This window comes from Populus euphratica, unplaced genomic scaffold (assembly GCF_000495115.2).
Source record: "Populus euphratica unplaced genomic scaffold, PopEup_1.0 scaffold44.1, whole genome shotgun sequence".
Classification (NCBI taxonomy): Eukaryota; Viridiplantae; Streptophyta; class Magnoliopsida; order Malpighiales; family Salicaceae; genus Populus; species Populus euphratica.
In genome coordinates, this window is record NW_011499865.1 from 1,871,485 (window position 1) to 1,884,542 (window position 13,058).

Genomic DNA, 13,058 nt, shown 5'->3' on the forward strand with positions numbered 1-13,058 from the left:
CCCCCCGGCTGTTTTGAAAACGTCCATGTTAAATAAAAATATATATTATTTCGGTTGTTTAACGTCTATTTTACATATTTCAGCGAGGGTTATATATAAGTTTTTATAAAAAAAAACCTCGGCCATATGTATATTTTTGGTTTTATTCCCTTGATTTTTTTTTTAAATACATGTTCTTTTCAATTATTTTTTTATAAAATTATCTTAATTTCATGATTTATGTCATAGATTTAGTAAGTTTATCAGAATTAATTCAAATTATTTTTTTATTTTTATTTTATAATTTAATATTAGATTGATTGAGAATTATCCAGATTATTTTAGATTTGCCAAGCCAATAAAATCATATTAAATTATTAAAATAATTATGTATTAAATATATTAACATATAATAAGTTTTTATAAATATCTTTTTTTCATTGGGAAATACATAAAAAAAAAAAAACTATATCTATTCTATTAAAAACTATATTCCAACTTGGCTTTTCTAAATAGTATTTGACTTGGAGATGCTATTACCACGTAGCTGGAGCACTATATAATGCTTTGTAGTCGCACCATTCTTCATCCACCTCTTCATTAACATTCTCTCTTATCTTTCATTCTCTTGCTTACATCCATTAGCTCGAGAGGGAGAGAGAGATCAAGCAAAAAGATGTGGGCATTTGGATTGGTTGTTGTAGCATTGGTGGTGATATACTATACTCACCTGCTTTTCAAATGGAGAAGCCCAAAAATTGAAGGAGTTCTCCCTCCAGGTTCCATGGGCTGGCCCCTCATTGGAGAAACTCTCCAGTTCATCATTCCTGGAAAATCTCTAGACCTTCATCCATTCGTCAAGAAAAGGATGCAAAAGTAATATGCTGGCTACCACAGTTTGCGAGGGGAAAAGAAAAAAAAACAGAGCATCTTATTTCATAATTAAATCATATATACTTGCCTCCTTTATTCGCTACTAACAGATTCATATTGATCTCCCTGTTTCAGGTATGGACCGATCTTTAAAACCAGCTTGGTTGGAAGGCCTATCATTGTGTCCACTGACTATGAAATGAACAAGTACATCTTGCAACACGAAGGAACCTTGGTTGAGCTATGGTATTTGGATTCCTTTGCCAAATTCTTCGCTCTCGAGGGTGAAACGAGGGTGAACGCAATCGGTAAAGTTCACAAATACTTGAGAAGCATAACTTTGAACCACTTCGGTGTTGAGAGCCTTAAAGAATCATTGCTTCCTAAAATCGAAGACATGCTTCACACCAACTTGGCAAAGTGGGCTTCTCAGGGACCTGTTGACGTCAAACAAGTTATCTCTGTCGTGAGTGCACTATTAACTTTCAGTTGATACACTGGTATTGATGAACATTTTCGCATGTGTCTTCTTAACCCTAACCTGCCTTTTCTTGCTGTAGATGGTTTTCAATTTTACTGCAAACAAAATATTTGGTTATGATGCCGAGAACTCAAAAGAGAAGCTCAGCGAGAATTACACAAAGATCTTGAACAGTTTCATCTCCTTGCCTTTGAATATTCCTGGAACTTCGTTCCACAAGTGCATGCAGGTAAACAGAGGAGTCCCTGAACCTTGAGATTTGCTCATATTTGGTAATCACTGCTCAGGAATGACCATTCAATAACATATCTTTCTATTGATTCAGGACCGAGAGAAGATGTTGAAATTGCTCAAGGATACACTGATGGAGAGGCTCAACGACCCATCAAAGCGTCGGGGAGATTTTCTTGATCAAGCCATTGATGATATGAAGACTGAGAAGTTCTTGACTGTGGATTTCATCCCCCAACTCATGTTCGGGATCTTGTTTGCCAGCTTTGAATCCATGTCAACCACCCTAACTCTTACATTCAAGTTTCTTACAGAGAACCCTCGAGTAGTTGAGGAATTGAGAGTACGTATACGTACCCTAATAGCATCGAATTTTAAGCTTTCAATTTGAAGATGCCACCACTCTATTCACACCATGTCCCGCGCTAATTGTGTAATTTAATCGATCAGGCTGAGCATGAGGCGATTGTGAAGAAAAGGGAAAATCCAAACTCCCGCCTCACATGGGAGGAGTACCGATCAATGACGTTCACCCAAATGGTTAGTCTCCACATTCTAAAAGATTGTTCTTTTGTATTCCAACTTTCCATTAACATCTCTTTTCCTTTTCCTTTTTTTTCTTGTTGCGGTAATAAGATAATCTTATATTCTTATGAAATGTGACAATCATTCACAGGTTGTCAACGAAACGCTTAGAATTTCCAACATCCCACCTGGTTTGTTCCGCAAGGCACTGAAAGATTTCCAAGTCAAAGGTACACTACCAATTCTTGATTTAAAATCTCTACGGTTTACTTCTTCGAAATTGTTCAATTTAATTGATCGTCTGCGAAATTTCCAGGATACACTGTTCCAGCTGGTTGGACAGTAATGCTCGTTACCCCTGCTACTCAGTTGAACCCTGATACCTTCAAGGATCCAGTCACATTCAATCCATGGCGCTGGCAGGTGGGAGCTTTTACTGTTATAAAACCTTAGGGTGGATTGAATTTGATTCACTGTCATCATCATCATATATATGCGTGCCATTCATTCTTTCACGGCTGCTTTTTATTGATACATGTTGGTTTTCTAATTCTCTACAGGAACTTGACCAAGTTACCATCTCCAAGAATTTCATGCCATTTGGTGGCGGCACGAGACAATGTGCTGGGGCAGAATACAGCAAACTGGTCTTGTCGACTTTTCTTCACATCTTGGCCACCAAGTACAGGTAGAGATTTGTTTTTTTCTCTTAATAGTCGCCATTCTTGAACATTGGCAACGGGAAATTTAACTTTATGCCATAATTATTTGTATTAACTCTTTGAATATATATTTTTAAATACCAGCTTTACTAAGATCAGGGGAGGAGACGTCTCTCGGACCCCTATCATTTCATTCGGTGATGGTATCCATATTAAGTTTACAGCCAGAGCATAAATGAAGAAGCTTTCCTTTGAGCTTTCTCACCGGAAAGAGGATATATAGACCTTACCTGGTTTGGTTTATGAAAGTTTGGAGTTTCAGACCTCTTCAGCAGTGGAGCGATTGAGTTGTAGGGTGGTTTCAAGACAATAAGTTTAATGGTTACAACAGCAACTTGTAATATTTTTTTTTTTAAATACAGAAATTGTCCTTCGTTTTGTTTTATTCCTTTAATAATCAATGGACACCTTCCCATGTGTGTTCTCCATGTCAATTATCAGATGAAATGAACAGAATTTAAGTCTGCTGTATTAGACATTCAGATTCGCCAGGGGAAAAAAACCAAGAAACAGAAAACAAAATAAAAAATATCAGACGATCGACGTCTCCATCAGCTATCGAGCAAGCTAGTTACGGGCCCCACATTACTTTGCTTGAATAACTCTCTAGTTTTGCGTCCAAATCAGAGCAAATATTTTAGACGGTGATACAAATTAGTAGATTAATGGTAAGAGTTACAGGCAAGTCTTGCTTATGGAAACGACACTAGAAAATATGGGACCACTTTGCATCACTAGATATTACCAAGCATAAATTATATAAACTATAATCAAATAACTCCATTCATTTGGCAATTACTTATTTTCAAGATTAGCTCAAGACAGTCCAAGAGATTGGATTGCGTTAGCTATTATGGAGATATATCCACTTGCTTCTTCTTTTTTATGATTTTATCATTTTTATTTCGAAATAATATCCTAATTATAAATGTTAAAAAAAAGTTAAAAAAAATCCTCTTTTGAATATATTTAAGGCAAATAATATTATATATATAAAAAAGGCAGAAATCCATATTTGACTGGAAACAATTGATGCCTATTTTAATCAACCACTTGTTTTCGTTATTGTCTTTTTTATACGACGTCGGGTGCAAGCTTAACTGGAATGGGTCAAGAAACTAATTGATCGCTGAAAATCATTGGGAATAACTCCGGTGACAGGAGACTATGAAAAAAAGTTGGTATTGTGTAGCTCATCTGGTAATTATTTTATAAAAATTATTTTTAATTAAAATTAATTTAATTTTATAGATGTTTGATTAAAATTGTAATTAAAATTAAGATTAAATAAAAAATAATTTAATATATTTGGTTAAAAATACTTTTGAAATTGAGTTTATAAAATAATTTTAAAAAATATATATTAATATTTATAATTTTTAATTTAAATATTGTAAATTTAACTATTATTATTATATTATGAAATAAATAATATTTTATATAAAATATTTTTTATTATTTTATTAAACTATTTATAATTTTATTACATATTAAATATATTCAATAAAAACTATAATTTTTATAAATTTTTTAAAAATATAACCATTTCAAATATAATATAATCAAAAATAAATTTAGACCGCGCACCACAGGTAACGAAGAAACCCACCATTATAAAATTACAATAAAAACCAAACATAAAAAGTTATCACCATAAGTAAACCTCACCCGAAGCCACGTACCAAACACCCACGAAATGGCTCTGCTACTATTGGGGCTAAAAAGTCAAGCAATCAAGCTCATACTTTATCCGCATTCCTGAGTCACCATTCATGTTATATTTCTTTTATGCTGGTCAAATTAATTTAATTGCCATGAATATCCACTGTTGCCCTAATTAAAATATAGTAGCTGAGGATTTCTTCCATCGATGCCAGACACTTTCTTGTTCTATTCTAAGCCAAGTCCACACCGGCTTTTTTTGAAAGGGGTTAATGTTAAATAAAAAAACTATATATATATATATATATATATTCATAAAATATTGTAAATTGTTATAAAAAAATTTAATATATTTTTTTTATTTTTATAACTTTTTAAATTATTTTTCTCAATTTTATTTTTTTAATATTTAGATGGTTTAAAATTTAACTTTATAGTTTTTTTTTATTAAAAAAACACTATCTATTGCTGCATTATTTCTCCGTAAAGTTTTTTATGATTTTTTTCAAAATTATCTTTATTAGTTTTTGTTAATAATGAGCTGGATGAGAATTATAACTGTAGTTTTCTTCGTGTGAATTGCTACAGTGTTTCCCAATATTATTTTTGTTTTTATGATATTTTTTATTTTATTTTTTTATTTTATGATTTTTTAAAAAAATTACCTTTGTCGATTTTATTTTTTTAATATTGAGTTGGTTGATAATTTAACTTTATAGTTTTTTTTTTAAAATACTGTGGATTTTTATACTGTTTTTTTCCATAGGTTTTTTAATAATTATTTTTAAAATTATCTTTTTCATTTCTAATATTTTAATAATAAGTTGGTTAAGCATTACAACTATAGCTTTCCTCACAAAACACTGTAAATTAATACAGTATTTCCCTACATTGTTTTATTTATTTATTTTGTTTATTCTTTTTATATATTTTTATTTATTTTTTTAATCATTTTTTCCAAAATTATATTTATCAATTTTTTTAATATTAAATTGGTTGAGAATTTAACTTTATAGTTTTTTTCTTTAAAACACGATGGATTACCACTATTTTTTTCACATGATTTTTTTAAATTATCTTTTTCAGTTTTAATATTTTAATAATGAGTTGTTTGAGAATTAAAATTGTAGCTTTCCTCACAAAATATTGTAGATTGCTATAGTGTTTCCTTATATGATTTGTGTTTTTTTATTTGTTTATTTTTTATGATTTTATTTTTTTTATGATTTTGTTTTTTGCTTTTTTAATGATTTCTTTTAAAATTGTCTTTGTTGATTTTGTATTTTTAATATTTACTTAGTTGAGAATTTAACTTTATAGTTTTTTTAAAAAAATTATAGTGCTTTTTTACAGTAGTTTTTCTAATGATTTTTTCTAAATTATTAATTTTAATTTTAATATTTTAATAATAAGTTGATTGAGAATTATAAATGTAGTTTTTATCATAAAATACTGTGAATTACTATAGTGTTTCCCCATATAATTGTTTTTATTTTTTTATGATTTTTTTTGTTTTTTAATATTTTTTACAAAATTATCTTTATTAATTTCATTTCTTTAATATTAATCACGTTGAGAATTTAAATTTGTAATTTTAAAAAATAAAACACTATGGATTGCTATAGTATTTCTCCACATTGTTTTTTTTAATGATTTTATTAAAAATTATCTTTGTCGATTTTAATTTTTTAATAATGAACTAGTTGAAAATTACAACTATAGTACTTGTCACAAAATATTGTGGATTGTTACAGTGTTTCCTTACATTGTTTTTTACGATATTTTTTATGATATTTTTTAATGATTTTTTCTAAAATTATCTTTATCGATTTTTTTTGAATATTAAGGATTGAGAATTTAGTTTTATAATTTTTTTCTTTAAAACACTGTGAATTGCTATAGTATTTTTCCATATATTGTTTTAATGATTTTTTTAAAAATTATCTTTGTTAATTTTAATATTTTAAAAATGAGCCGATTGAAAATTACTACTGTAGATTACTATAGTGTTTCTCTTTATATTTTTTTTTTATTTTTTTTTTTATTTTTTTAATGATTTTTACCAAACTTATCTTTATCAATTTTATTTTTTTAATACTGAGCTTGTAGAGAATTTAGATTTGTAATTTTTTCTTTAAAACGTTGTAAATTGCTATAGTATTTCTCCTCATGGTTTTTATTTAATTATTTTTTATAAAATTATTTTTTATTTTTTATTTTTTTAATATTGAGCTGGTTGAGAATTATAACTGTAGTTTTGCTTACAAAATACTGTGGATTGCTATTTGTACATGGTTTTTTTATGATTTTTTTTGTTCTTTTGTTTTTTTAATGATTTTTTTAAAAAAATATTTATCGATTTTATTTTTTTAATATTGAGTTGATTGAGAATTTAGCTTTTTATTTTTTTTCTTTAAAATACTTTGGATTGCTACAGTATTTCCACACATGGGTTTTTTTTAATTATTTTCTCAAAATTGTCTATCAATTTTATTTTTATATCTATGAATTGCTATAATGTTTCTCTACATGAGTTTTTTTTATTTTCTTTTGATTTTTTTGAAATATTATTTCTCTATTTTATTTTTTTAATATTGATCTGATTAAAAATTTAATTTTTTATTTTTTTTCTTTTTATTAACAAAAAATTTAAATCATATTGGAAAAATATTATTTTTTTTTCATAAACATCATAGATTGCTACAAATATTCTATTCAGTTTTTAAATTTTTTTTATCACCAACATAATATTTTTTTTCCTCCTGGAATATTGGCACCATCACACCTTCAATTTCTATTGCTCATTAGATTTGTTTCATAAGGCTGCCACGACACGCAAGCATGTCATTTATTCTCTATATGTGTGTTTGTGTGTGTATCTTGTAAAAGTATTATTAAATACTATTCATAGATGTAGCAAATTCACCCGAATCAAATTAATTTATTTTTTTTAATTTTTTAATTTATTTTTTTAATATTAGATTAATTAAAAATTATCCAGATTATTTTTAGATCTATCAGGTCAACAAAGTCATATTAAATTATTAAAATAATTGTGTATTAAATATATTAACATATAATAAGTTTTTATGAATATCCTTTTCTCATCGGAAAATACATAAACAATATATATATATATATATATATATATATATATATTCTATTAAAAACTATATTCCAATTTGGCTTTTCTAAGTAGTATTTGACTTGGAGATGCTACTACCACGTAGCTGGAGTAGTATATAATGCTTCGTAGTCGCACCATTCTTCATCCACCTCTCCATCAACATTCTCTCTTATCTTTCATTCTCTTGCTTACATCCATTAGCTCCAGAGCGAGAGAGTGATCAGGCAAAAAGATGTGGGCAGTTGGATTGGTTGTTGTAGCATTGGTGGTGATATACTATACTCACCTGCTTTTCAAATGGAGAAGCCCAAAAATTGAAGGAGTTCTCCCTCCAGGTTCCATGGGCTGGCCCCTCATTGGAGAAACTCTCCAGTTCATCATTCCTGGAAAATCTCTAGACCTTCATCCATTCGTCAAGAAAAGGATGCAAAAGTAATATGCTGGCTACCATAGTTTGCGAGAGAAAAAAAAAAAACAGAGCATCTTATTTCATAATTAAATCATATATACTTGCCTCCTTTATTCGCTACTAACAGATTCATATTGATCTCCCTGTTTCAGGTATGGACCGATCTTTAAAACCAGCTTGGTTGGAAGGCCTATCATTGTGTCCACTGACTATGAAATGAACAAGTACATCTTGCAACACGAAGGAACCTTGGTTGAGCTATGGTATTTGGATTCCTTTGCCAAATTCTTCGCTCTCGAGGGTGAAACGAGGGTGAACGCAATCGGTACAGTTCACAAATACTTGAGAAGCATAACTTTGAACCACTTCGGTGTTGAGAGCCTTAAAGAATCATTGCTTCCTAAAATCGAAGACATGCTTCACACCAACTTGGCAAAGTGGGCTTCTCAGGGACCTGTTGACGTCAAACAAGTTATCTCTGTCGTGAGTGCACTATTAACTTTCAGTTGATACACTGGTATTGATGAACATTTTCGCATGTGTCTTCTTAACCCTAACCTGCCTTTTCTTGCTTTAGATGGTTTTCAATTTTACTGCCAACAAAATATTTGGTTATGATGCCGAAAACTCGAAGGAGAAGCTCAGTGAGAATTATACAAAGATCTTGAACAGTTTCATCTCCTTGCCTTTGAATATTCCTGGAACTTCGTTCCACAAGTGCATGCAGGTAAACAGAGGAGTCCCTGAACCTTGAGATTTGCTCATATTTGGTAATCACTGCTCAGGAATGACCATTCAATAACATACCTTTCTATTGATTCAGGACCGAGAGAAGATGTTGAAAATGCTCAAGGATACACTGATGGAGAGGCTCAACGACCCATCAAAGCGTCGGGGAGATTTTCTTGATCAAGCCATTGATGATATGAAGACTGAGAAGTTCTTGACGGTGGATTTCATCCCCCAACTCATGTTCGGGATCTTGTTTGCCAGCTTTGAATCCATGTCAACGACCCTAACTCTAACATTCAAGTTTCTTACAGAGAACCCTCGAGTAGTTGAGGAATTGAGAGTACGTATACATACCCTAATAGAATCGAATTTTAAGCTTTCAATTTGAAGATGCCACCACTCTCTATTCACACCATGTCCCGCGCTAATTGTGCACTTTAATCGATCAGGCTGAGCATGAGGCGATTTTGAATAAAAGGGAAAATCCAAACTCTGGCCTCACATGGGAGGAGTACCGATCAATGACTTTCACACAAATGGTTCGTCTCCACATTCCTAAATTAACATGGTCCTCTTGTCTTGGAATAAAAACCGTGTTTTTCATTATTTTTTGGTAGATGACTTGTATTCTTAATAACGCGATGTTAATTATGATACGCAGGTTGTCAATGAAACACTTAGAATCTCCAACATCCCGCCTGGTTTATTCCGTAAGGCATTGAAAGATTTCCAGTTCAAAGGTGTGCAGCTGCCAGTTCTTAACTCAAAAATCTCTTCGCTTTCTTTTTCCAAAATGTTCATTTCAATTGATTCTTTGAGAAATCTCCAGGATACACCGTCCCAGCTGGTTGGACAGTTATGCTTGTTACCCCTGCTATTCAGTTAAATCCTGAGACATTCAAGGACCCAGTTACATTCAACCCATGGCGCTGGAAGGTCCAGCTCCATTTTCCCAGTCAAACCTTAATATAGATTCGATTTACCATAACGTTAATAGAATCAGGCTTTTATAACTGCTGAATTTTTCTTTTTCTTGTTTCTGCAATGCTAAATAGGACCTTGATCAAGTTACCATTTCCAAGAATTTCATGCCATTTGGTGGCGGCACGAGACAATGTGCTGGGGCAGAGTACAGCAAACTGGTCTTGTCCACTTTTCTGCATGTCCTGGTCACTAAGTACAGGTGGAGTTGATTTTTCTCTTACTCTCGGATTCCTCCTCATGCTTGAACAGTGACACCACGGAAGTTAAATTTATGGCAGATCTTTTTGTTAACTCTCTGGGTTTTTTTGTGTTTTTTTCTTAATGCCAGTTTTACCAAAGTGAAGGGAGGAGACGTATCTCGGACCCCTATCATTTCATTTGGCGATGGCATCCATATTAAGTTCACAGCCAGAAATTGAAGAATTATTTTCCCTTACCTCTGGAAGTGCATGTTCTTAATTACGTGCTTGTTTACTAGCAACTGTTTTTTTAAAAAAGAAATAATGATCCTCTCTAGTCAACGAAGGAGTCTCAAACGTCGCCCCGTGAAGAGCACGCCGTCGAATCCTTCTCTCTTGTAAAATATTGTATGATATATTAGCTGTCCTGTATAAGCTAAGTGTTCAAGCAATGCAATAAAAAATATATTTCCCTCCCGATCCAGCTTTCTCACAAATGCAAGCTATGTTAACTGGCGTCTCTTTTACTTCATTGATATTTGATACCACTAATTAAAAATTGGCAAAAGGACTATGGTTATGCCTGCAAGTCTTCTCCATATTCAAGTTCTTCCAAGCCGAGAGGGTTTAAAGTTATGTCCTTGACGTTTACGTATATCATTCTTAAAAAAAAAAATAAACAAATCTTCTAAAGATTTTTCCTTGATGAAAAAAATGAATTGATTGGTTTATTTTATTTTATTTTATTTGTTGTTGTTGTAGAAGACAGATATGGGTTTTGAATTCATCCAATAAATAAATCCACCATTACATGTACATAATAACCATAAATAAATCTACCATTATTTGTTCTTCCAATCCACACAATGCAAGCTAAATGTTAAAATCATTAAAATTTCATTTATATGTCTTAAAGTTGCAATCATTTGTATTCAAGTTCTGTATAAATTCACTTAACTGCGTGCATTAGTTCTCGTGTTTTTGGATTCTTTAACGTTCTCGTTTTAATTTTACATGAATAACGTTTTAACGTTCACGCTCTTAGCCATATATAGCCGTTCCTACATTAATTTTAACGGTATAAATTTTTAATGACACGGTGGTAATTCTTATGCCTACAAATAGTGGATACTAGAATTTTTTATACAGCCTGGTGGGTCAATTTTTTTATAATATTTTTTTCGGTTTATATTTTTTGTTTTATAATTATTTTTGTTAATTTTATTTTTTTAATATTAAATTAATTAAGAATTTAACTTTATAGGTTTTTTAAATAATATGGATTGTAGCATTGTTTCCCCACATTGATTTTTTTAATGATTTTTTTAAATTATTTTTGTCGATTTTTTATAATAATGAGTTAGTTGATAAGTATAATTGTAATTTTTCTTATAAAATGCTATGAATTGTTACAGTGTTTTCCTACAAGGCTGTTTTTGTTTTTATGATATTTTTTATTTTATTTTTATGATTTTTTAATATTGAGCTAGTTGAGAATTTAACTTTATAGTTTTTTTTTAAAAAACATTTTGGATTGCTACAATGTATCCCCACATAGATTTTTTTTTTAATGATTTTTTTCATGATTGTCTTTGTTGATTTTATTTTTTTAATATTGAGCTTAATGATAATTTAGTTTCGTAGTGTTTTTTTAAAAAAAACACTATGAATTGCTACAGTGTTTTCCCACATGGTTTTTTAATTATTTTTTTCAGCATTGTCTTTGTCGATTTTATTTTTTCAATAATGAGCTGATTCAGAACCACAACTGTAGTTTTTCTCATACAATACTGTGGATTACAACATTGTTTTCCGTTATAGTTTTTCTTATGATATTTTTTTATCTTATTTTTTTTTGTTTCATGATTTGTTTTGTTTTGCTTAAATGATTTTTTCTAAAATTATCTTTGTCAATTTTATTTTTTTAATATTGAGCTGGTTGAGAATTTAACTTTATAGTTTTTTTTCTTTAAAACACTTTGGATTGCTACAATATTTCTTCACGTGGGTTTTTTTAAATCATTTATTTTAATATTATCTTTGTCGATTTTTTTTTTAATATTGAGCTTGTTGAGAATTTAACTTTGTAGTATTTTTGTTTAAAACATTGTGGACTGCTAGAGTGTTTCCCCGCATAGTTTTTTTAATTATCTTTTTTAATTTAAATTTTTTAATAATAAGTTGGTGCAAAATTTCAAATGTAGTTTTCCTCACAAAACATTGTGGATTGCTATAGTATTTCACTACATGGTTTTTTTTATTTTTTGTTATTTTTTAATGATTTTTTTCTAAAATTATCTTTGTTGACTTTTTTTTTAAATTAAGCTGGTTGAAAATTTAACTTTGTTATTTTTTTCTTTAAAATAATGTGGATTGCTATAGTGTTTTTCCTCTTGGAATTTTTTAATGATTTTTTATAAAATTATCTTTGTCAATTTTATTTTTTAATAATGAGCTGATTGAGAATTACAACTATAGTTTTCCTCACAAAACATTGTGGATTGCTACAGTGTTTTTCTAAATTATTTTTTTTATTTTTTATGATATTTTTTAATTCATTTACTTTTTTATGATTTTTTTTTCTTAATTATTTTTTTCAAAATTTTCTTTGTCAATTTTATTTTTTTAATATTGAGCTAGTTGACAATTTAATTTTGTGGTTTTTTTTCTTTAAACACTATGGATTACTACTATGTTTTTCCATACGAATTTTTTATGATTTTTTTTTAAAATTATCTTTGTCGATTTTATTTTTTTAATAATGTGCTAGTTGAGAAATACAACTGTAACTTTTCTCACAAAGCACTGTGGATTACTATAATGTTTTATTATATGGTTTGTTTTTATTTTTTGTATTTCTTTGTTACCATGTGGGTAAAGCACTGTAGCTTTTCCCACAAAACATTATGGATTGTTATAGTGTTTCTCAATTGTATTTTTATTATTTTTTTAATGATTGTTTTCAAAATTATCTTTCTAGTTTTTCCTTTAAAACATTGTGGATTGCTACAATGTTTCTGCATATGATTTTTATTTTTTTATGATTTTTTCCAAAATTATCAATTTCCATTTTTTTTTTAATAATGAGCTAGTTGAGAATTGTAACTGTAGCTTTCCTTATAAAACACTGTGGATTACTACAGTATTTCCCTAC

General features: G+C 29.5%; 2 protein-coding genes across 3 annotated transcripts in view; both read left to right on the forward strand.

Moving 5' to 3' along the window:
* The first annotated feature begins 569 nt into the window (after positions 1-569).
* LOC105126030 (cytochrome P450 87A3-like) lies at positions 570-3,226 on the forward strand. The gene is made up of 9 exons (XM_011026741.1): positions 570-855; positions 988-1,318; positions 1,413-1,562; positions 1,659-1,907; positions 2,015-2,104; positions 2,241-2,319; positions 2,406-2,512; positions 2,650-2,777; positions 2,896-3,226. The coding sequence occupies exons 1-9, from the start codon at positions 656-658 to the stop codon at positions 2,984-2,986; spliced, it is 1,425 nt and encodes a 474-aa protein (XP_011025043.1). The 5' UTR covers positions 570-655; the 3' UTR covers positions 2,987-3,226.
* A 4,516-nt stretch (positions 3,227-7,742) lies between these two features.
* Positions 7,743-13,058, forward strand: part of LOC105126032 (cytochrome P450 87A3-like) — a 23,077-nt gene continuing 17,761 nt past the window's right edge. Inside the window, exons 1-9 of one of the 2 annotated variants that reach the window (XM_011026745.1) lie at positions 7,743-8,032; positions 8,162-8,492; positions 8,587-8,736; positions 8,833-9,081; positions 9,191-9,280; positions 9,403-9,481; positions 9,571-9,677; positions 9,797-9,924; positions 10,054-10,191. In XM_011026745.1, coding sequence (XP_011025047.1) covers positions 7,833-8,032; positions 8,162-8,492; positions 8,587-8,736; positions 8,833-9,081; positions 9,191-9,280; positions 9,403-9,481; positions 9,571-9,677; positions 9,797-9,924; positions 10,054-10,144 — 1,425 coding nt within the window. In that variant the 5' untranslated portion in view covers positions 7,743-7,832 and the 3' untranslated portion in view covers positions 10,145-10,191. Of the gene's footprint in view, positions 8,033-8,161; positions 8,493-8,586; positions 8,737-8,832; positions 9,082-9,190; positions 9,281-9,402; positions 9,482-9,570; positions 9,678-9,796; positions 9,925-10,053; positions 10,383-13,058 lie in introns of those variants that run through there. The other variant, XM_011026744.1, reaches the window with a different exon arrangement.

Coding starts and splice junctions, on each gene's coding strand:
- LOC105126030 (XM_011026741.1), top strand. CDS start 656: ATGTGGGCATTTGGATTGGTTGTTGTAGCATTGGTGGTGATATACTAT. Junction 2,320..2,405: donor GAAAGATTTCCAAGTCAAAG/GTACACTACCAA, acceptor CGAAATTTCCAG/GATACACTGTTCCAGCTGGT. Junction 2,513..2,649: donor TCAATCCATGGCGCTGGCAG/GTGGGAGCTTTT, acceptor AATTCTCTACAG/GAACTTGACCAAGTTACCAT.